The sequence below is a fragment of the Genypterus blacodes genome, unplaced genomic scaffold (assembly GCF_046128005.1).
Source record: "Genypterus blacodes isolate CSIRO-AG114 ecotype Tasmania unplaced genomic scaffold, CSIRO-AGI_Gbla_v1 ptg000038l_1, whole genome shotgun sequence".
Classification (NCBI taxonomy): Eukaryota; Metazoa; Chordata; class Actinopteri; order Ophidiiformes; family Ophidiidae; genus Genypterus; species Genypterus blacodes.
Window position 1 is genome coordinate 595,001 of NW_027466851.1, and position 25,000 is coordinate 620,000.

General features: G+C 44.0%; 1 protein-coding gene, 1 long non-coding RNA gene and 2 pseudogenes across 3 annotated transcripts in view; all 4 read left to right on the forward strand.

Moving 5' to 3' along the window:
* The first annotated feature begins 3,497 nt into the window (after window positions 1–3,497).
* Window positions 3,498–4,598, forward strand: LOC142996585 (uncharacterized). Its single transcript, XR_012961769.1, has 3 exons — window positions 3,498–4,106; window positions 4,294–4,324; window positions 4,498–4,598. It is a non-coding gene; the product is annotated as an uncharacterized LOC142996585 (long non-coding RNA).
* A 1,295-nt stretch (window positions 4,599–5,893) lies between these two features.
* Window positions 5,894–8,459, forward strand: LOC142996548 (protein NLRC3-like; annotated as a pseudogene).
* A 1,474-nt stretch (window positions 8,460–9,933) lies between these two features.
* LOC142996609 (neoverrucotoxin subunit alpha-like) lies at window positions 9,934–11,526 on the forward strand (annotated as a pseudogene).
* A 4,218-nt stretch (window positions 11,527–15,744) lies between these two features.
* LOC142996604 (NLR family CARD domain-containing protein 3-like) overlaps window positions 15,745–25,000 on the forward strand; it is a 20,267-nt gene continuing 11,011 nt past the window's right edge. Inside the window, exons 1-8 of one of the 2 annotated variants that reach the window (XM_076147575.1) lie at window positions 15,745–15,836; window positions 18,892–18,970; window positions 19,127–19,352; window positions 19,940–21,743; window positions 21,823–21,996; window positions 22,289–22,462; window positions 22,586–22,632; window positions 23,243–23,772. In XM_076147575.1, the coding sequence (XP_076003690.1) occupies window positions 15,775–15,836; window positions 18,892–18,970; window positions 19,127–19,352; window positions 19,940–21,743; window positions 21,823–21,996; window positions 22,289–22,462; window positions 22,586–22,632; window positions 23,243–23,772 (3,096 nt within the window). In that variant the 5' untranslated portion in view covers window positions 15,745–15,774. Of the gene's footprint in view, window positions 15,837–18,891; window positions 18,971–19,126; window positions 19,353–19,939; window positions 21,744–21,822; window positions 21,997–22,288; window positions 22,463–22,585; window positions 22,633–23,242; window positions 23,773–25,000 lie in introns of those variants that run through there. The other variant, XM_076147574.1, reaches the window with a different exon arrangement.

The following is a 25,000-nucleotide window of genomic DNA, read 5'->3' on the forward strand; positions in this document are numbered from 1 at the left end:
GGAGGAAGAGGTGACTTCAATATTCAGACAGCGGGGGGGCAGAGGGGGGGCACAGACACACGACTCTCATCCCTCCAGCTGGACCTGAAGGACGCCACGCTGATGTTGCCGTCTTGTTGCTTTGACTCGTCTTCACGTCGGGCTATGACAAGAGGACGTGTCTGTCTTTAGCTCCCATGCTCTCAGCGTTGTGATGCAAAGCAGGGAGGTCAGAGGTCAATGTGGAGAAGATAACTGACCAACAACCGGCTGTGGCTCTGGATTCACTCAGGTCCATTTCTTGCTCTAACTGAAACGTTGGGTTGGACTAGGCAGACGAATCATTCAGAGCTTTAGACCGCTGGGATGAGAGAACGCCTTCAGGCAGCAGAACTGATGAGACAGAAGAAGAAGAAGAAGAAGAAGAAGAAGAAGAAGAAGAAGAAGAAGAGTCGTAGCCACTGAAGCATCAAAGCTGGAACGTAAACATTAAGAGCAGCATGTGGTTAAACGATGATGTCACTGGTTTGTTTCAGAGCAGCAGGATCCCACACACACGTCCTGACCGATGGGACACGCCCACATCTGTCATGAGTGAAGGTCAGTGTGAAGAGAAGCTCTGCAGGTCAGAACGTTACAGAGTGCTGCTTTAACACGCAGGAAGGGAAAGCTCCTTATTGGACAGAAACGTCTCCCGTAAGCAGATTAATGTTCAATATTCAGATGTTCTGGTCTCATTATTTGCACAGTTACACTTTATCAGCGACTAAAACCGACTTTTCATTCCAGCTGGTCCTTTGTTTCCTCTCTGACCTTCCTCTGTTTGACTTCCTGTTCACTTCTATAGAATCTGCTCTTCCTCATTTCACAACTGAACGTGGCAGCTGTATAATCCTCTTTGATTCTTTGGGTTTTTATGATACAAGGGCTCAGGAAGCAGCCTCACACACACACACACAGCGTGTAGGACCCGATGGGCTTCTTTATGCTAATGAGCTCCATCAAGGTCGCCCAGTCTTACCACACGGCAGCAGACGGTGAAGACTTTAATGCAGCCATCTCCCAGTACAGAAGTGTTACTCACTAAGGTCACACACACACACACACACACACACACACACACACCTTCAGTATAGATCATATAGTCGGTGCTTCAATATCTGTAGGAGTGAGTCACTGAGGTGCTTCATCACGGTGATTGATATTTAAACATACGTCTCATATTTAAAGTCTTCCTCTTTGATCATCACCGTGACTCATTTGTATGTGTCCGTGTGTCTGTCCGGCTCCCTGCAGGCCTCTGTGTGTCTCAGTAAACTCACCTCGTACTCGTTAAAGCTCCTGATGTTTCAGGTTCCATCCTGTGGGCTGTGAACCAAACACCTCCAGGATCCAGAATGCCTGTAACTTTGTTTAAAGGAGCTGAACTCCAAGTTTGAATTCAACTCCAGTCTTCCGCTCACACAGCAGGTCGTTAATAATGCAAGAAGCCAAGTACTAAGAAACAAAGTATTCAACCACCTGAGACCCAAGTAGGTCAGACTCTGCGGTGCAGTGAGAGCGTGTGGACGCTCGCACCACAATACGAGCTGAGACTGATTTGCTCCAATGCAAAGCTGAGCCTGGTTTAAAGGCCCAATCAGAGATCTGCTGCAGGGGAAGCCTCACAGGATCTGTCTACTGTGTTTACACTTTATATTCACATCATTACATGTTCATAGGGTGCAGAGGGTTGATTGGAAAGTCCTGAGCCATGTAAAGAAAGATCTGAGAGGTGTTGCATTCATTCAATGTTTAACTATTTCATGTTCTGTAAAGGAGTTTGTTGGAACGTATTCATGGAGTTTCCTCTGATATTGCTGCCTTGAATCAAATAAAATAAAGTGCTTTTGAAGGATTTGAAATAGAATCTGTATGGGGAAGAAATTGAGGATAATTAAGGGGACTTCCAGGTCCAAATCTGAGCTGAAGTTAAGACACTAATACATGTTTGGAGAGTTTCACTTTAGATTCTGCTGATAGATCAAGACGGACTGAACCATCTTCACTGAGAATGTTCCAGATCTGTAACTGGAGAATCACAAGGACGACAAAGCCCAGCCAGAGTACAGCACATGAACACTAGATGGCGCCATTTAGATGCAAAACAACACGGAAGGAAGGAGAGATATGATGTTGGACTCAACTCAATGGGCGGTGATTGTGAGCCTGTGTGCAGGTGTGTGTGCTGCATCCTCCATCATGCGCCGCCCTGCAGAGGTGCTGAGCGTTGAATGGCTCTGAAACAGAGCACCGGTCTGACCTGCAGCTTGGTTTCATCCCTGCATACAAGTCGTCCTTTTCTCTGAATAATCAGCCTATCTGCTTGCCTGCCTGATCCCCATCATGTGGATCTTTTAGGAGATGTTTGCACAACCAACATGTGTGACGGTGTAATCCTTATCTGTGCAGAGAAGGACGACCTCCTTATGACAGATATCATAGTTTCAGACTCAGTTTCAGGAGAACATTTCAAAAGTGTAGCATTGTAAAGCAAAGTGTAATCTGTTCAAAGTTGTTTTCAAAAATGCTGCCGTGAGCTCCACCTTCACCACAGTGGGGGAAAACTCTCAGCTGAAGGCCTCACATAGCTCCGTCCACCAGGAGGAAGCAGCTCTCATGGCCATCCAGGTAAGGACAGGAACCTTCTCCCTTTCCAACGCCCCGTGCTCCAGTGTCACACAGCAGGCGAACACAAACCTGCCGGGGTGCTGACGGTGAGCAGTCATATAAATGCATGTAATGGGAGAGCAGGTCGGTCTGGTTAGTTCCCATAATGCCGTTCTGTGGCTTGATTTTGCTGATGTTATTTTCAGATTTTGATGTTGAAGACAAACTGTAAACAAGCTGCGCCATGACTCCTTTGGTAGTTTCATCTTTCTTTATAGAAAAGACCGCAGGGCGCAGGAAGCAGGAAGTTCACACAGCGGCTTGTAACGTTTGATCTCGCTCCACCTCGTCTGAAATGAGATGTGTTACTAAAATTTCCGTAATATAAATGACTCACGCGTCAGTTTGATTGGTAACAGCGAACATTGGATGTTGACTGTCACATTTGTCTAAAACAGTGCGCGTCATATTCTTCACTCTGAGGCCTACAGATGACCTGAGACTACGTTACTATGGGAACGCATCCACGCCATCCCGATTCTAATCAAATTACAGCCGATGGAATGATGATCCTTAAAGGTTCATGTGTGATCCTGTGACGTTTTGATGTTTGTTTGTTGCTCTGTGACGTTTGCAGCCTGGAGCACAGGACCCAAACCCTGCATGTGCAGACACAACACGCTTCATACCCGTACACACTCGCGCTTGGAAGACATAACAACAACATCGTACAGCCAATCAGAGGGGAGTTAAGAGACGACATGATGGCTCCATGGCACCGTGCAGCATCACAGGAGAGATTAATGAGTGCAAACTAAAATAGCATCGCTGTTAGTATGGTTGTGACAGGAGAGGATTAATGACCAGCTGCACACAATCACATTCAAAACACTGTACTACAAAAACAGAAGAAGAGAATCACACCCCACACACACACAAATTTTCACTATCTTTTCAGACTGACGCTTCATTGGAGGTTTGCCAGCCAGTTGAGAGAACATGTTGGTGTCCACAGAACTGCTGGCTCAACAACTTCCACTTCAAACTACCATGTGGACATTTGGAGAGATTTCAGGACTCATTTTATTCATCTTGTCCATCTTTTGTTGTGTTCTTGTGTAGTGTCTGTGGGCCTTTGGTGTAGAGTGAATCTCTCTCTGAATATCTCCTCCTTCTTTCTTCTTCTCCTTCTCCATAAAGGTTGTTGTTCTCTGGGCTGCTCAGGTCAGTCTGCTGATGAGGGCATGTGAAGACCTTTGAGACTTTGTTTATTGGGCTACAGATACATTTGATCTGATTTGATTTGACACACACACACACACACACACACACACACACACACACACACACACACACACACACACACACACACACACACACACACCCTCTGGACTTCAGACACTGAATTCAAGACATGAAATAGTGAGTGAGTTAAAGTGTTCAGTTGAGGAAGAGGAGCAGAGGAAGACTGACGCAGTGTGAGTTTGAACTTCATTTGATTAATTTGTAACGTGATCAATGTTTGATTAACACAGTGATTGATCTGATTGGCTGAAATATTATCTTCATTGTAAGGCGACAAAGAAAAAATTCATGTGTGTGAGTGTCTCTCTCTCTCTCTCACTCTCTCTCTCTTTCTCTCTCTCTCTCTCTCTCTCTCTCCAGTGAAGCAGCAGATTATCTCCAACATGAAAAGGTATCATTTGTTTGTTTGTTTACTGTACATGTGATGTTTCACATTAAAACTGATTTGACAGCTGTCAACTAGAGCAACTTCCTGCTGGTCAACAGTCTGTGTTTGGTTTGGGAGGAGACAGTTGCATCTTTGACTGAGTGAAAATGAAGTGAAAAGACGCCTCTGTCCACCAGGAGCCATCGACAGAGACCTGAACCTGAACCTCCACATGGACCTGAGCCCAGCTGTGTGTCCATGAAGAGTCATCGCTCTCAAGATCGAGACATTAAGTTTAAAGCTCTGCCCACCACTGATCAGTAAGTGTTTCCTGACATTAACATGTCACATCAATCTGTGGTATAAACACACACAGCATGTCTCCATGTTAGAGAGAGAATCATATATGTCATGTTGGAACACAAACATATTCTGTGTATGTACAGATTTACATACTGGTGTGTGTTGATGTTTAGAGAACACACAGACTTTGCTTTGTTTCCATGGAACATAGTATTTTAGATAATAAAACAGTTATATGTTCAAACCTGGATACAGAGTTTAACATTGATCTGTATAATAATATTGATGGATGTTACTAATCTAACCAGGATTCACCAGCAGAGGGCAGACTCTGCTTTTCCCAGCTGTGTGTCCATGAAGAGTGATCACACTATGTATCGTTACACTGAGTTTAAAGCTCCGCCCACCACTGATCAGTAAGTGTTTACTGACATTAACATGGCACTGTGGTATAAACACACACAGCATGTCTCCATGTTAGAGAGGGAATCATATACAGTATGTCATGTTGGAACACAAACATATTCTGTGTATGTGTGATCTGCTTTGTGTTTCTGGCAATTGATGAAGTCATAGACGGGATGAAGAGGGATTTAATTGCCTGAATGGGTCAGGAAATAATATTCAGTGGGCTACAACAAAACGTGTGTGCCCCGAGTATGCCGCGCCGGCACCGCCCAGTGTGCCAGCACTACGGTAAGTACTGCAGTACGATGCCGGTGCAGTTGCCGATACTTTTAACGATAGGCTAACTTTTTTCAATGCCATGCTATCTACCCACATTACCTTCGCGACCGGTCGATCGCCAAACATGAATGCTAACATTTATGGTAACATGGCGCCTTTATTGACCTGAAACAACACAGTCCTCAGCTTTAAAGTGCTGGTTAGCCACACACACATGTAAACACACTCAGGCAGTGCCAGCAGGAGCCAGTGGAGTTTAGCTCTTAAACTCTTTTAAGATGGTTTGACTGTGATGACTTATGACTGCACTTGATGGCAAAACTGTTCATCTCAACACACACTGTTCCAACCTGGTAAATGTATCCAGTGTGTTTTCTCCACAGAGTGAACCAGCAGGATCCAGAAGGTTCCAGGTTTCTGTCGGACCAGCAGCATCAAACAGATGTTGACCTCATATTTCTGGTCTGTAAAGAATCAACAGCGTTTACTTCAGTTACATATGAACTCATACACAACTCATATAAACGTTCAGACCAGTGGCTGTCAGTCTATGCTGATGATGTCATGATTCATTTAGTTTTATTCTTGATGTTTAATTCCTGTATGTTTCTGTTCCAGCTGCTTGAGGAGAACATTATCAAGTTTGTGAAGAACGAGCTGAAGAGATTTCAGAAGAGTCCATATAACCCAGAATGCCTAGAGAGTCAGAGTGAGGATGAGGAGGTGTTGGCTGGTGAGGATGAAGAGCAGAGGAGGAGCAGAGACGGATTTGTGAAGATCACAGTGAACTTCCTGAGGAGGATGAAGCAGACGGAGCTGGCTGACTCTGCACAGCAGTAAGACCATTTAACAGCTTTAACATGGCGGAAAGAGGAATCTGTACACTTACTAACTACACACACTCAAACACACATTTAGTACTGAAAAGTACATTTATATTCATTTACCATTAAAGGTACAAAGTGGTTTCTAATAGCTGTAGTTAGAAGTTTGAGCCAAGTGATCCTGAAGTCAAATTGCAGTGAAATAAAGTGAGTTAGGAGGCTGATTATGGTGCCTGGAGGCTCAGAGGAAACATCTCTCCTCCTCCACCAGAGACCAGGGTTCAGCCCCCACAGACACATTTCTCTTTCTTTGTCTGTGTCAGCATCTGCTTGTGTTTATATCCTCCCAAGTCTAAAAGTCAACAAGTAGTGCAGGAGAGCTGATCACATCTAAACTGGTAGAGGAAGACATGGAAATGAAAAACAAGTAGTGTGTTACTCCTTTAGTTTACTGCTCTAATGACGAACTTTCCTCCTCCTAAATGTTCAATTCTGATGCTTTTTTACACTTAAGTTTATCTTGTCTTCACCATGTTTCCCTCCCCATTGTCTCTTCATCCAGGAAGTGTTACTGCACTGTGCCAACGTAAACTGAAATCTAAGCTGAAGCAGAAGTTCCAGTGTGTGTTTGAGGGGGTCGCTAAAGCAGGAAAGCAAACCCCTCTGAATGAGATCTACACAGAGCTCTACATCACAGAGGGAGGGGCTGGAGGGGTCAATGATGAACATGAGGTCAGACAGATTGAAGCAACATCCAGGAAACCACAGGGAGCAGAAACAACGATCAGATGTGAAGACATCTTTAAAGCCTCACCTGGAAGAGATCAGCCAATCAGAACACTGGTGACAAAGGGCGTGGCTGGCATCGGGAAAACCCTCTTAACACAGAAGTTCACTCTGGACTGGGCTGAAGGCAAAGCCAACCAGCACATCCAGTTCACCTTTCCATTCACCTTCAGAGAGCTGAATGTGCTGAGAGGGAGAAAGTTCAGCTTGGTGGAGCTTCTTCATCACTTCTTTACTGAGACCAAAGAAGAAGGAATCTGCAGCTTTGAAGACTTCCAGGTCGTCTTCATCCTCGACGGTCTGGATGAGTGTCGGCTTGCTCTGGACTTCCACAAAGGTGAGATCCTGACTGATGTTAGAGAGTCTACCTCAGTGGATGTTCTGCTGACAAACCTCATCAGGGGGAAGCTGCTTCCATCTGCTCGCCTCTGGATCACCACAAGACCCGCAGCAGCCAATCAGATCCCTGCTGAGAGCGTTGACATGATGACAGAGGTCAGAGGGTTCACTGACCCTCGGAAGGAGAAGTACTTCAGAAAGAGACTCAGAGATGATGAGCAGGCCAACAGCATCATCTCCCACATCAATACCTCACGAAGCCTCCACATCATGTGCCACATCCCAGGCTTCTGCTGGATCACTGCTACAGTTCTGGAGGACGTGCTGAAGACCAGAGAGAGAGGAGAGCTGCCCAAGACCCTGACTGAGATGTACATCCACTTCCTGCTGGTTCAGAAGAAACTGAAGAACATCAAGTATGATGGAGGAGCAGAGACGGGGAGATGATGGAGGCTCTGGGAAAACTGGCTTTTGATCAGCTGCAGAAAGGAAATCTGATCTTCTATGAATCAGACCTGGCAGAGTGTGGCATCGACATCACAGCAACCTCAGTGTACTCAGGAGTGTTCCCACAGGTCTTTAAAGAGGAGAGGGGACTGTACCAGGACCAGGTGTTCTGCTTCGTCCATCTGAGCGTCCAGGAGTTTCTGGCTGCTCTTTATGTCCATCTGACATTCATCACCTCTGGAGTCAATCTGCTGTCTGAAGATCAACCAACATCCATGTGGTCCAAACTATCAAGAGAGAAACCTACACTAAGACGTCTCCATCAGAGTGCTGTGGACGAGGCCTTACAGAGTCCAAATGGACACCTGGACTTGTTTCTTCGTTTCCTCTTTGGCCTTTCCCTACAGACTAATCAGACTCTCTTACGGGGCCTCCTGAAACAAACAGAAAGTAGTTCAAAGAGCAAAGATGACACAGTCCAGTACATCAAGAAGAAGATCAGTCAGAATCTCTCAGTAGAGAGAAGCATCAACCTGTTCCACTGTCTGAGTGAGCTGAAGGATCTTTCTCTAGTGGAGGAGATCCAACAGTCCCTGAGCTCAGGACGTCTCTTCACAGACAAACTGTCTCCTGCTCAGTGGTCTGCTCTGGCCTTTATCTTACTGTCATCAGAGGAAGATCTGGATGTGTTTGACTTGAGCAAATACTCTGCCTCAGAGGAAGCTCTTCTCAGGCTGCTGCCAGTGGTCAAAGCCTCCAGGAAAACTCTGTAGGTGTTCAGATCACATAAAGATCACACACAGTTCACACACACAAATCTATTAAACAAAATGACATTTCTTTTCAGGCTCAGTGGCTGTAATCTGTCCTGGAGAAGCTGTGCAGCTCTGTCCTCAATCCTCAGCTTCCAGTCCTGTAGTCTGAGAGACCTGGACCTGAGTAACAATGACCTGCAGGATTCGGGAGTGGAGCTGCTGTCTGCTGTACTGGAGAGTCCACACTGTAAACTGGAGACTCTCAGGTCAGGACTCAGCTTAAATGTAGTTTTATATGCAGGTTGATGTGAGTGAATATACATTAAATCTGTAGGACAGGGGTGTCAAACTCATTTTAGTTCGGGGCCACATTCAGCCCAATTTAAACTCAAGTGGGCCGGATTAGTAAAATCATAGCATAATAACCCATACATGGATGTAATGGACAACTCAAGTTTTCCCTTTCTTAAGTAAAACAAGTTAAATTTTAGCTTAAATGTACAAACATTCCCACATCTGTGTAGAAATGTGAACAGAACTGACTCTCTAGCCGTGGATAACTCCAAAAAAGTCTTGGAGGAACATAGAGAGTTTGAATCTGCCTGGACAGTTACAATTTGCTTTCACTGACAACAATACAGGAGAGAGGTAATAATAAATAATAATAATGTGCTTGCTATATGGAGAGAAATTAAATAGAAGTTATAATAAATAAGAGAAGTAAAGGGCAAAATGTTCAAAGACATTTCCAGAACAAACATGCAGAATTTACTGAAAAGTACCAAGCTGGAAATGAACTTAAAAGAGCGATTTGGATACTGCTGTGGAAAGCTGGCGAGAGCAAGATCGATTTGAGAAGATCATACGCTGATGTGAAAACGCTGCATTTTAGTGGCGCGATGCCGTCACTTCGACATGCATTGTGGTTTATGGGAAATATTCGCTTAAAAGCGGCAAAGACTTTAATTCTATTTTGTTGCTCTCGCGGGCCACATAAAATGACGTGGCGGACCGGATTCGGCCCGCGGGCCTTGAGTTTGACACCTGTGCTGTAGGATGTTACTGCTGACATGATGCCAGTAAACTCACATGTGAAAGGATCAAATGAAAACACAACATGGATCATAAAGTCAAAAGTTTCTTTACATTCAAATCAAAATATCAGCATCAAGGTGCATTATGGGAACATATCCAACAACTCTACAAACCAGCTCCATGTTTCACCAAACTCCAATTTACACAAACTGAGATTGTGTGTGTGTGTGTGTGTGTGTGTGTGTGTGTGCGTGTTCCCAGGCTGTCAGCTTGTATGATCACACAGGAAGGCTGTACTTCTCTGGCCTCAGCTCTGAGCTCCAACCCCTCCCATCTGAGAGAGCTGGACCTGAGCTACAACCATCCAGGAGACGCAGGAGAGAAGCTGCTGTCTGCTGGACTGGAGTGTCCACACTGAGACTGGAGACTCTCAGGTAAGGACACAACTAACAGACTGGACACTCTCAGGTGTGGACAGACACCTTGATGGTTGAAGATTTTTCAAAACTCCTTTTCCTAATCTGTGTCTTCCTGCAGGATGGATCATGGTGGACAGCAGAGGATCAAAGCTGGTCTGAAGAAATGTAAGATTGATTCAACTTCGATTCAACGGACAAACTCTGTTGCTACTGCATAATTTCATCCACACACAATTCAAAGAGAAAATTATTCATATTTTATTGAGGAAATTATTTGATTAGTCAGCATGAATATTCTTTAACTGAACCGTGGAAATATTTGTGACTGGCTGGAGAAGTGCCGGGAAACCAAGGTCGGGAGTTGCGGAGAAAGCGTAGTGGTCTGAGCAGCGGTAGTAAGTAAGTAAAGCAATGAGAATTAAAACACACAAAGCACAGAAGGAGGACTCACTTATTCAGGTGACATAAAGTGTGACATAACGATCTGGCAAAGAATCAGAGATTGAACCAGGGTTTAAATACTGGAGCTGGTGGAGCTCCATTGCAGCTGATGATGCACAGGTGTGCAGTGGACTGGTGGGAAACCAGGAACCAGGTAGCGAGGGCAAGCCAGGCAGAGATAAACACACAAAAGCAAACGAACAAACAAAGGGGAAAAGACTAGGGAGGAGGACAGAGACAAACCTCTTTCTTTGTACCACCCGCCTTCCTCAAACGACAGCCTCGTGGCGAACCACCTGGTCTATCAAAATGAACATGATGGAACTCATGCACCAAATGAGGATGGAGGAATGAGGGAGGAATCTGATATTTGTAATGATGAGACCAAAGAAAGGCTTGTTATTAATTTATATTTTCATACCAAACATGTCAGTAGAAAGTTACAGTAAGTTAGAGTACAAAGTGCAGTAGTAAATAAATGAGTGAATAATAAAGGCAGCAGCTGTGTTTGATGATAAACTGCTGCTGTTTGTGTCTTTTTCTGTCCATCAGATGTTTGTGAACTGAAACTGGACCCAAACACAGCAAACAGAAGACTCAAATTGTCTGACAACAGGATGGTGACACATGTAGCACAGCTGCAGCCACATCCCAATCATCCAGAGAGGTTTGATTCCTGTCCTCAGCTGCTGTGTTAAAATAGTCTGACTGGTCGCTGTTATTGGGAGGTCGAGTGGAAAGGAGGCGTTGATATATCAGTGAGTTACAGAGAAATCAACAGGAAAGGAGACGGTGATGACTGCTGGTTTGGAGGAAATAATCAGTCCTGGAGTCTGAGCTGCTCTGATCGGCGTGGTTACTCTGTCTGGCACAGTTACAGGCGCACATCCCTCGGTGTCGCTGTGTCCCCGTCTGTCCCTCACAGAGTAGGAGTGTATGTGGACTGTCCTGCTGGCACTCTGTCCTTCTACAGCGTCTCTGACAAACTGATCCACCTCCACACCTTCACCACCACATTCACTCACACTCTTCATGCTGGGTTTGGGCTCTGGGGGTTAGATGGTTCCTCAGTGACCCTGTGTGATCTGTAGGACACACACACATTCCGTCTGTGGGTGTTTCAGTGTCATTTCTGAAGCATCTGATAAGCTGATGATAATGATCAGTTTGACCTCCTGCTAGAACTGAACTAACACATCCTCCTCAGATATCTGTTTATGCAATCTAGGACAGGATGATCAAAACTGGCACACCTTTACAGGTTATCGCCCCTGCACCATCTGTGAGCCAGCGGCATCTCTCCCATCTTCTTTCCCTTCCAATAGGCTCTGCCCTCCAAAGTCATTGTATAGGGTTGTCACTTCTACTTATTGTTTGATTTAAAGCGTTCCTCCAGTAAAAAATATTTCTTCTTCTCTGGGATGTTTGATCTTGTACAGGTGGATGGATGCAAACCTGTTAAAGAGTTTGGTCTAGAGCTGTTCTATGTGAAAAGTGCTTCAAGATCACTTTTGTTGTGATTTGGTGCTATTTAAATGAAGTTGCATTGAATTATTTTCTTCTTTAAACTATTGAGTTTAGGATCAGTGCATTATGGGAATTCCCCAAGCAGTCTAGGCTTATAGCAGCATAACTAGGGGCTGATACAAGGTGACTATAACTTACTTACCTACTTACTTACCAAGCTTTATCAAAAAGGAAGGTTTGAATCCTCCTGTCTGCCCCTCAGACCAAACCTGGGAGATGGTTCCACACAAATGAAGGGTGCCTGATAACTGAAGGCTCTGCTTCCCATTATACTTTTGGACTAGGAACCACAAGTATGCCTGCATTGTGGGAGCATAGTGTTCTAGGGGGTAATAGGGTACTATGAATTCAGCACACGTGGCCTGGGCTGTTCCTCTAACCTTCTATAGCCAAAGCGTTTTATTCTACCTTTGTGAAAGCATGGGTTTTGACTTTTGTGACAGTTATCTAATATCAACAAATGACAACAACACAATTCTCAAGGGCCCTGAGATAAGAATTGATTTTTTTTTTCATTCGTAAAAAATCTTTAAGACTGTGTGTGTGTCTCATTTGCGGTGCGAGCGCGTCTGTCGAGAGCCACTTTGCCAAAGTCCCCAGCAACTTTTCACGGGACTTTCCGGCTGCTAGCAGGCTACGAACAGAACGTAAAGGAACTCCATAAGAGCGAACTTAAAATGTGAAATGGTATAGGTAAAATAGTAAAATAAGTAAAGGGAAAAAGTATACAGAAAAAACAAACTCATGTTGCAGAATTGAAGATGTTTTTGAGACAAAATGTGAGTGTTTTTGTAAATGTTCACACAAAAGATGCTTATTCAGCTGGTTTGGGTGGAGAATCAGCCATGTGAATAAATGTTACTAATAATGTAAAGCATGATTATCTCTCGGCCACTTTTATTTTGTCAAATAAGCTCTCAGAGGAAAAAAGGTTGGAGACCCCCGCTGTAAACTAAAACCAACTCCTCTCACTACCCGGTAATTCAGGTAGACCTGCCAGTGAGGCATTGCAGCAGTCAAGGCGTCAGAATGCCAAGAGCCTGAACCAGAAGCAGCACCACATACTGTTCTAATTACTACTAATGTTCATGATTTTGTAGAGGACAAATCTGCATGACCCAGAAACTGAAGCGACATGAGTGAGTTGAAGGTGAGTCGGTTATCAATCATGACACCCAAGTTCCTGGCAGACTTTGGGGGATTAAGTTTGATACTGATTGGTGGTTGTTTATAATTATTGACTGTGATGACAAGGTTGATAGGTTGAGATGAAGATGACGGTCTTTCATCCAGGCTGAAATATTAGTGGGGTGTGCTGATATCCGTACTGAGACTGTACAGTCTTCTGGCGGGAAAAGAGAAGGGGTCCAAGCACCAAATCTTGAAGTACCCCTGTGTGCAAAGTGTCTGTTGCCTCATTGAGGTGAAGTGACATATACTGTACATATACACACACCTACACACCTACAAACTTACACAGACAGATACATACACACACACAGGTATACACACACATTCACACCCATTTACACATACTCAAAGTGTATAACTACACACATACACACACACTCAGACACACACACCGGACACACATCCTCTGGACTTCTGACACTGAAATAAAACCATAAAATACACACACACACACACACACCCACGCCCTCTGGACTGTAGACACTGCAATAAAACCATTAAGTACACACACACACATGACCTTCCGCCCACTTACTCCACCGGAGATCGCGATGGGGCGCACCACTTGATATCCCTTCGCACCACTTGATATCCCTTTGTGATTATTTCAGGTAATCCAATGATGCCGCTAGTCCAAAATGTGAAGAGTTTGTAACAACTGTTGAGAACGAGTTTTTGTTGTAAACAACTATGTAGGAGACGTTAGGCTAAGTTTTGTGATGCTTTCCTATGTCCGGGTGAAAACCGATCATGTCACGTTAGTCCAGCGCAGACTGCATGGGAATGTGGTGTGGGAAGTTTGACTGTCAGTGTTGAATGTACACTCTTGAATTGATTCTAGTAAATCCCTCGATGAGGAAACACCACTTGAATTCACTTCGTGATTATTTCTTCCCATTTCAGGGGTACAACACACACGCACGCGCACACACGCACACACACACACACATAAAGCAAAGACTAAACGTTGACTAGATATAATAGAGCGTTCTCATCGATGCTTCTTTTCTCTGGAACAAACTTCCTGCACTGTCATGTGATCTTTAAATCCAGAATAAAAAAGTTTATTTTCTCTACAATGTGATTAAACTGCAGTTAAACAGTGAAAACAGGAGAGAGATGAGCTGCTCTAACTTAAGTTTAGATAGAGCTGAGCTGAGCCTGAGCTGAGCCTGAGCTGGTGAGTGTGAGTGAAGTCAGTCGCTGTCACTCCTTCTCTCTCTCTCCCAACCTCTTCCTTTCTGTCTCCCCCTCTCGCTCTTTCTTTCTATCTATAGCTCTCCTCCTGTCTCGTCTTCCCTCCCCCTCTTTCTCTGTCTGTCTCTCCCCCTTTTTCGCTCTCTCTCTATAGCTCCTTCTCTCTCTCTCTCCCTCTCGCTTTCTCTCTCTGTCTCTCCCAGGACTCATTTTATTCATCATGTTGTATTGTTGTGCAGTTTCTGTTGGCCGTTGGTGGAGACTCTGAATCTCTTCTTTCTTCTTCTCCTTCTCAATGAAGGTTTTCTGGTTGTCCCTGGTTCCTGCAGGTCTCTGGGCTGCTCAGGTCAGTCTGCTGCTGAGGGCATGTGAAGACATTTGAGACTTTGTTTATTGGGCTACAGTTAAATTTGATTTGACACACACACACACACACACACAGGTGTCGGATAAACACACACTCTGGACTTCAGACACTGAATTCAAGATATGAAATAGTGAGTAAGTGAAAGTGTTCAGTTGAGGAAGACGAGCAGAGGAAAACTGACACAGTGTGAGTTTGAGCCTCAGTTGATTGATTTGTAATGTGATCAATGTTTGATTAACAAAGTGATTGATCTGATTCGCTGAATAATTATCTCTCTCTCTCTCTCTCTCTTTCTCTCTCTCTCTCTCTCTCTCTCTCTCTCTCTTTCTCTCTCTCTCTCTCTCTCTTTCTCCAGTGAAGCAGCAGATTATCTCCACCATGAAAAGGTATCATTTGTTTGTTTACTTGTGTTCTTCATGCCTTCAGTTTGCTGTTTATACAGTTGTTGGAATTGTTGAAAAATTGGAACAATGGACATGAACAACATTTTGACATTGAGTTTTAATTCCAGAGTGTCTGAAATGTCACATTTTCTCAGCAGAAAGTTGCTCTAGAACGGTCATAAGAGTAACTTCCTGCTGGTCAACAGTCTGTGTTTGGTTTGGGAGGAGACGGTTGTGTCTTTGACTGAAAATAAAGTGAAATGACGCCTCTGTCCACCAGGGGCCATCAGCCGAGACCTGAACCTGAACCTGAACCTGAACCTGAACCTGAACCTGAACCTCCACATGGACCTGAGCCCAGCTGTGTGTCCATGAAGAGTGATCGCTCTATGGGTCGATACGCTGAGTTTAAAGCTCCGCCCACCACTGATCAGCTGTAAGTGTTTACCGACATTTACATGTCACATCAATCTGTGGTATAAACACACACAGCATGTCTCCATGTTAGAGAGGGAATCATATATGTCATGTGGGAACACAAACATATTCTGTGTATGTACAGATTTACATACTGGTGTGTGTTGATGTTTAGAGAACACACAGACTTTGCTTTGTTTCCATGGAACATATTATTTTAGATAATAAAACAGTTATATGTTCAAACCTGAATACAGAGTTTAATATTGATCTGTATAATAATATTGATGGATGTTACTAATCTAACCAGGATTCACCCGCAGAGGGCAGACTCTGCTTTCCCCAGCTGTGTGTCCATGAAGAGTGATCGCTCTATGGGTCGATACGCTGAGTTTAAAGCTCCGCCCACCACTGATCAGTAAGTGTTTACTGACATCAACATGTTACATTAATCTGTGGTATAAACACACACAGCATGTCTCCATGTTAGAGAGGGAATCATATATGTCATGTTGGAACACAAACATATTCTGTGTATGTGTGATCTGCTTTGTGTTTCTGGCAATTGATGAAGTCATAGACGGGATGAAGAGGGATTGATTTGCCTGTATGGGTCAGGAAATAATATTCAGATGGCAAAATACAAAACTTGGTCTGCCTGCAGCAGTAGATGTTATTTCTGCTCATTTAACACATTTACACTACAATAAGTATTTAAGCAAATTGTATTTATTCTAATTCTAATTAATAATGTTTCTAATCTTTATCGAAAAGTACATTAAAATATTAATATATAAATCAAATTGGACACCTTGCAACAACAAAACACTTCATCGATTTTTAGTTATGAACCTGTGAGGAAATAAATACTAAACCCCTTGTGGCTATAAAGGGTACTGCAGCATTACGATTTTAGGAAGAAACCATTCTAGAATAGCATGCTAATTATGCCAATTGGTCAGGGGTCGGCAACCCGCGGCTCCAGCGAGGGTCGCCGGTTCGAGTCCCGTATGGACCAATTTAGTGGACTGGTAGCTGGTGAGTTGACAGTTTGCCTCCAGGGCACTGCCGAGCTGCCCCTGAGCAAGGCACCGAACCCCCAACTGCTCCAGGGCGCCGAATAATGGCTGCCCTGCAATAATTGGAAGTCGCTTTGGATAAAAGCGTCTGCTAAACGTAATGTAGATTTGACGTTCGGAGCTGACAAGTTCTCGAGCGACGCCAACACGTCGCTCGAGACATCGCAAAGCGTTTCCGAGTCGTTCGCCGAAAGGTTCAAAGACGTACATTTGACATCGTCACTTGATAAAGCTGTTTAAATTTCTATCCAATCAAATTCATAAAGACCCCGCCTCCTTTGTCACAAAACTATTATAAGCCAATCAGCTGTCAGTCCAGTTACGTGACACCGAAAACAGCCTCGATAAAAGGCAACAAATTACGAAAGTGGCAAGTGTGTTCGTGTCTCATTTGCGTTGCGAACGCGTCTGTGGAGCGCCACTTACCTAAAGTCCACGGCAACTTTTCACGGGACTTTCCGGCCGCTAGCAGGGCATCATGTGTCGCACCGGCTCGAAGAATTCCCTTTAGTTCCCATATCATCTCTTTTAGGTGAACGGTGGGAGCCGGCTCCCGTCCGTGGGCCGTTTTCATTTTTTCTGCAACTTAATACAAGACAGAATGATAGGATGGTCTCGGTCTTCTGCAGGTACAGAGCAGTGCGCGATAAGATGAGTGCATTTTAACAATTGTGACAACATAAAGGCAGAATTTGCAGAATTAAGCTGTGATGTCGAGCAGGGTCCACAAAAAACCTTCAAAGACAGGAGGGCTGTGCATCCAACAGTTCAGTTGGAAGAAAAAAGCAGCTCCACCCAGGCTCTCAATACAGTGTGTGTTCTTCCACACAGGAAAACACTCTGAAGAAAACATTACAAAACTGTATGACAGAGAACGTGCTTCACTTCAAGAACGTTCCAACACTATTTTAATTCCTCATGAAAATAGTAGCACACTCTTTGTCATCTCAAGTACAGATGATATTGGAACTACAGGGAATTCCCTGAATTACAGGGAATGTGAAGGGAAATTGTGACAGTGATATGTGGACAGAATGAAAATGTGAAATATGAAAGGTATTGTTTTGGAAAATAGAAAAATATATAATATTGTTTGTTTGTTTTTTACGAGATTAATATGATGTGAATTTATTAGTGTGAGCTTGACACTGAAAATGTATACAGAAAAAAACAAGCTTATGTTGCTGAATTGAAGTGCATTCTGATACAAAATGTGAGCGTTGGATATCAACATTTTGTAAATGTTCACACAAAAGACGCTTATTCAGCTGGTTTGGGTAGAGAATCAGCCATGTGGATAACAAAAAAAACTTAACAACAAAACTTGGTCATCAATATGATGCAAATGTGCTTCAAGGGCAAACGAAAATACGAGACCAAATAAAAGTTACAAGATAATGTAAAACATCACACAAATACGCTGTATAGGGCAGTTTATCTATAATACTTATTAATAATCGGATATATATATTTGTAGCATATGCAATACAATAAAAATAAGACTTTTAATGACATTTATTGCAGACCGTATCTCTGCCCAGCCCATCTGCAGCAGACAGAAGACGTTCCCACAATGAAACTAACGTACACAAATTTCAAAATAAAAATGTCCCGACCCATTTCTGTAGGATATAATCCTATATGTTATTTATGTAACTTCATTATTTATAAACTTAATTTATTTACCCGTTACATATGAACAGATTTACATTCTGGTGTGTGTGTTGATGTTTAGAGAACACACAGACTTTGCTTGAATGTTGAACATATTACTTTAAATGATAAAACAGTTACATGTTCAAACCTGGATACAGAGTTTAATATTGATCATGTTGATGGATGTGACTAATCTATAGATCTGTAGTTTTTGATGTAAAATGCAGCTTGGCTCAGTTTGTGCATTCATGTGAACATTCTGTCCTGTGTTTGTAGCAGGATTCACCAGCAGAGGGCAGACTCTGCTTTCCCCAGCTGTGTGTCCATGAAGAGTGATCACTCTATGCTCAAACCTCTTGCATGTGAAGGTGTAGCGCCCCCTGCTGGCCTAAGGTAAGGACTGGAAGGTGCTGTTTCTATGTCAGACTCTCAGAGCTCTGATGTACATTTATGTACTTTTGTTGATGAAACATGAATGCTAACATTTATGGTAACATGGCGCCTTTATTGACCTGAAACAACACAGTCCTCCCCTTAAAGTGCTAGTGCTAGTGCTAGCCACACACACATGTAAACACACTCAGGCAGTGCCAGCAGGAGCCAGTGGAGTTTAGCTCTTAAACTCTTTTAAGCTGGTTTGACTGTGATGATTTATGACTGCACTTGATGGCAAAACTGTTCATCTCAACACACACTGTTCCCCACCTGGTAAATGTATCCAGTGTGTTTTCCCCACAGAGTGAACCAGCAGGATCCAGAAGGTTCCAGGTTTCTGTCGGCCCAGCAGCATCAAACAGATGTTGACCTCATATTTATGGTCTGTAAAGAATCAACAGCGTTTACATCAGTTACATATGAACTCATACACAACTCATATAAACGTTCAGACCAGTGGCTGTCAGTCTATGCAGATGATGTCATGATTCATTTAGTTTTATTCTTGATGTTTAATTCCTGTATGTTTCTGTTCCAGCTGCTTGAGGAGAACATTATCAAGTTTGTGAAGAATGAGCTGAAGAGCTTTCAGAAGGTTCTGAGTCCATATTACCCAGAATGCTTAGGGAGTCAGAGTGAAGATGAGGAGGTGTTGGCTGGTGAGGATGAAGAGCTGAGGAGGAGCAGAGATGCGTTAGTGAAGATCACAGTGAACTTCCTGAGGATAATGAAGCAGACGGAGCTGGCTGACTCTCTGCACAGCAGTAAGACCATTTAACAGCTTTAACATGGTGGAAAGAGGAATCTGTACACTTACTAACTACACACACTCAAACAAACATTTAATACTGAAAAGTACATTTATATTCATTTACCATTAAAGGTACAAAGTGGTTTCTAATAGCTGTAGTTAGAAGTTTGAGCCAAGTGATCCTGAAGTCAAAGTGCAGTTAAATAAAGTGAGTAAGGAGGCTGATTATGGTGCCTGGAGGTTCAAAGGAAACATCTCTCCTCCTCCACCAGAGACCAGGGTTCAGCCCCCAGACATGTTTCTTCAGCTCGTGTCCTTGTTACAGCACTGGCGCCTCCTACTGGTCAAGTCTGTCTCAGTGTCTGCTTGTGTTTACATCCTCCCAAGTCCAAGCTTCAACAACAAGTAGAGCAGGAGAGCTGATCACATCTAAACTGGGAGAAGAGGGACATTGAAATGAAAACAAGTAGTGTGTACTCCTTTAGTTTACTGCTCTAATGACAAACTTTTCTGCCTGAAGATGTTAATTTCTGATGCTTTTTTACACTTTAGTTTATCTTTTCTTCACCTTTTTTTCCCTCCCCATTGTCTGTTCATCAGAAAGTGTTGCTCCACTGTGCCAACGTAAACTGAAATCTAAGCTAAAGCAGAAGTTCCAGAGTGTGTGTGAGGGGGTCGCTAAAGCAGGAAAGCAAACCCCTCTGAATGAGATCTACACAGAGCTCTACATCACAGAGGGAGGGGCTGGAGGGGTCAATGATGAACATGAGGTCAGACAGATTGAAGCAGCATCAAGGAAACAACAGGGACCAGAAACAACTATCAGATGTGAAGACATCTTTAAAGCCTCACCTGGAAGAGATCAGCCAATCAGAACACTGGTGACAAAGGGCGTGGCTGGCATCGGGAAAACCCTCTTAACACAGAAGTTCACTCTGGACTGGGCTGAAGGCAAAGCCAACCAGCACATCCAGCTCACCTTTCCATTCACCTTCAGAGAGCTGAATGTGCTGAGAGGGAGAAAGTTCAGCTTGGTGGAGCTTCTTCATCACTTCTTTACTGAGACCAAAGAAGAAGGAATCTGCAGCTTTGAAGACTTCCAGGTTGTCTTTATCCTCGATGGTCTGGATGAGTGTCGACTTCCTCTGGACTTCCACACCAGTGCGATCCTGACTGATGTTAGAGAGTCTACCTCAGTGGATGTTCTGCTGACAAACCTCATCAGGGGGAAGCTGCTTCCATCTGCTCGCCTCTGGATCACCACAAGACCTGCAGCAGCCAATCAGATCCCTGCTGAGAGCGTTGACATGGTGACAGAGGTCAGAGGGTTCACTGACCCTCAGAAGGAGGAGTACTTCAGGAAGAGATTCAGAGATGAGAAGAAGGCCAACAGCATCATCTCCCACATGAAGACCTCACGAAGCCTCCACATCATGTGCCACATCCCAGTCTTCTGCTGGATCACTGCTACAGTTCTGGAGGACATGATGAAGACCAGAGAGAGAGGAGAGCTACCCAAGACCCTGACTGAGATGTACATCCACTTCCTGCTGGTTCAGACCAAACTGAAGAACATCAAGTATGATGGAGGAGCAGAGACAGATCCACTCTGGAGTAAAAAGAGCAGGGAGATGATTGTTTCTCTGGGAAAACTGGCTTTTGATCAGCTGCAGAAAGGAAACCTGATCTTCTATGAATCAGACCTGACAGAGTGTGGCATCAACATCACAGCAGCCTCAGTGTACTCAGGAGTGTTCACACAGGTCTTTAAAGAGGAGAGGGGACTGTACCAGGACCAGGTGTTCTGCTTCGTCCATCTGAGCGTCCAGGAGTTTCTGGCTGCTCTTTATGTCCATCTGACATTCATCACCTCTGGAGTCAATCTGCTCTCTGAAGGTCAACCAACCTCCTGGTGGTCCAAACTATCAAGAGACAAACCTAAACTAAGACATCTCCACCAGAGTGCTGTGGACGAGGCCTTAAAGAGTCCAAATGGTCACCTGGACTTGTTTCTTCGTTTCCTCTTGGGCCATTCACTGCAGACCAATCAGATTCTCTTACGGGGCCTCCAGAGCCATACAGGAAGTAGCTCAGAGACCAATCAGGAAACAGTCCAGTACATCCAGAAAAAGATCGGTAAGAATCTCTCTGCAGAGAGAAGCATGAACCTGTTCCACTGTCTGAGTGAGCTGAAGGATCTTTCTCTAGTGGAGGAGATCCAACAGTACCTGAGATCAGGACGTCTCTTCACATACACACTGTCTCCTGCTCAGTGGTCTACTCTGGTCTTCATCTTACTGTCATCAGAGGAAGATCTGGATGTGTTTGACTTGAGCAAATACTCTGCTTCAGACGAGACTCTTCTCAGGTTGCTGCCAGTGGTCAAAGCCTCCAGGAAAACTCTGTAAGTGTTTAGATCACACAAAGATCACACACAGTTTACACACACAAATCTATGGAACAACAATTACATTTCTTTTCAGACTCAGTGGCTGTAATCTTTCCTGGAGAAGCTGTGAAGCTCTGTCCTCAGTCCTGAGCTCTCAATCCTCCAGTCTGAGAGACCTGGACCTGAGTAACAACAACCTGCAGGATTCAGGAGTGAAGCTGCTGTCTGCTGGACTGGAGAGTCCACACTGTAAACTAGAGACTCTCAGGTCAGGACTCAACTGTTTGTGTCTGTCACCATTTAAATGTAGTTTTATATGCAGGTAGATGTGAGTGAATATACTTTAAACCTGTGGGATGTTACTGCTGACATGATGCCAGTAAACTGAGATGTGAAAGGATCAAATGAAAAGACAAGTCAATTGTTGCATTTAAAGCTAAATATTAGGTGCATTACGGGGACATAGCCAACAACTCCTCAAACCAGCTCCATGTTTCACCAAACGTGTGTTCTTGTGTGTGTGTGTGTGTGTGTGTGCGTGCGTGCGTGCGTGCCCTCAGGCTGTCAGCTTGTATGATCACACAGGAAGGCTGTGCTTCTCTGGCCTCAGCTCTGAGCTCCAACCCCTCCCATCTGAGAGAGCTGGACCTGAGCTACAACCATCCAGGAGACACAGGAGAGAAGCTGCTGTCTGCTGGACTGGGGAGTCCACACTGGAGACTAGAGACTCTCAGGTAAGGACACAATTCACAGACTGGACACTCTCAGGTGTGGACAGACTGGTTGGTTGAAGGTTTTTAAAAACTCCTTCTCCTAATCAATAACTGCTGCTGTTGTGTCTGTGTGTCTCCCTGTAGGATGGATCATGGTGGACAGCAGTCGATCAAAGCTAGTATGGCGTTTTGTAAGTTTGATTTGACTTTGATTAAGTCAGCATTCGAGCATTTGGCAGACGCTTTTATCCAAAGCGACTTACATAACATTACCACCCTTTGCAGAGGGGGGAGCAATTGAGGGTTCGGTGCCTTGCTCAGGGGCACCTTGGCAGGTAGAGCTCGAACCGGCAACCCTCCGGTTCCCATGCGGAGGCTCTACCCACTGAGCCACTGCCTCCCTATGGGCACAGATACGAATTGACAGTTGTTCAGTTGGGTTGTTTTGAACAGACTCACTGTCAAGTGCAGGGACTTCTCATTGGCTCACAATCCCTCACTTCATGAACTGGACTCTGATTCAACACAAACTCAGAAATTGTTGTTGATGATTTTTTTTAGAAACTTTGTTGTTTTCTGAAAATATACTTTTATAAAACAGGGGAATAAAATAAGTTTTGTTCTTATTTTTATCTGATGTTTAAAGTTATTGATTTATATTGATTTATATTTTCATAAAACGTGTCAGTAGAAAAGTGACAGTGAGTCAGAATACAAATTGCAGTCGTGAATAATGAGTTAATAATAAATGCTGTGTTGCATGATGAGCTTCTGCTGTTTGTGTCTTTTTCTGTCCATCAGATTTTTGTAAACTGGAACTGGACCCAAACACAGTGAACAGAGGACTCAAACTGTCTCACGACAACAGGAAGGTGACATATGTGATAGAGGAGCAGCCACATCCTTATCATCCAGAGCGGTTTGATCACTGGGCTCAGCTGCTGTGTAGAAATGGTCTGACTGATCGCTGTTACTGGGAGGTGGAGTGGAGAGGATGCGTTAATATATCAGTGAGTTACAGAGAAATCAGAAGGAAAGGAGACAGTGCTGCCTGCCGGTTTGGAGGAAATAATCAGTCCTGGAGTCTGAGCTGCTCTGATCATGGTGGTTACTTTGTCCATCACAATAACAGAGACACGTCCCTCAGTGTCGCTGTGTCCCCCTCTGTCCCTGACACAGTAGGAGTGTATGTGGACTGTCCTGCTGGCACTCTGTCCTTCTACAGCGTCTCTGACAAACTGATCCACCTTCACACCTTCACCACCACATTCACTCACACTCTGTATGCTGGGTTTGGGTTCTGGAAGGACGGTTCCTCAGTGACTGTGTGATCTGTAGGCCACACGCACGCACGCACGCACGCACGCACGCACGCACGCACGCACGCACGCACGCACGCACGCACACTCCATCTGTGGAAGTGTTTTATACTAATGTCACTACTTCTTATTGTTTGAATTAAAGCGTTCCTCCACTTAAAACGCTAAAAAAACATTCTTCTTCTCTTAGATTACATTACGTACATTACATTACGATCATTTAGCAGACCCTAACCCAAAGCGACTTACAATAAGTGTGTTCAACAAAGGTAGATAAAAGAACTTCAGGTCACAAGAAATCGTAAGCGCATTTCCTTCCTAAACCAACAGCTAAGAGCATAACTAGAGCATTCCTAGATGTTTGATGTTGTACAGGTGGATGGATGCAAATCTGTATAAGAGTTCAGTCTAGAGCTGCTTTATGTGAAAAGTGCCTTTAGATCCCTTTTGTTGTGATTTGGTGCTTTATAAATATTTCTTCTTGAGTTTAGGCTCACAAGTCTGTGTGCCTACGTGCGTGCATGCGTGTGTGTGACAGAGAGGGAGAGCTTTTTCACCTTTTTAAGGGTTTGTGTACAGGAAGTGGTTTTCTCTAAACTTTTAAATCCCATTTCAGGGCCTTGAACCCTGGAAAGCCTTGCCCAAAGGGGCAGTAGTGAAGACTTTCAAACCACAACAGAGCAGCAGGCTCCTGCAATACTTCATTTTTGTTTTCTCTTTATTTTGGTGAGAATGTCTCACTTCCTTTAATCAAGTGTGTGCTGCTTTATTATTTCCCCACCTAAGACTCCACAAGAAGGCAAGTCTGCAGCCAATACAGAAGAAGATGGAGGAGGGGCGGGGAAGAACCCTCTGGGAAGTGACCAAAGACAGTCAGTACAGTTTAGTGTCAGGGTTCTGGTTCAGGGTTACGCAACCTGAATTTACATCCATACCACCGTATTACTAGATACTAGACATGTTGGTATCACATGATAGGGAAGGACCAATGATATGTTGGTGTTTATTCTCTGGAGGAAAGAATAACACACACACAAGTTCACTCACACACATTTTTACATCATTAATGTTTAACATTAAGGTTCTGATCTGTTTTTCAACAAGTGAAGTATAATTGAGTCAAACGTTGTCAGCTAACTGTAGCTGAAGGCTAATGTTCCATAACTTCTTTATTGATCAAACTGTTCCGATACACAGCAACAAACAGGGACTGAAGAGTGTTTTATTTATATTCATTCTA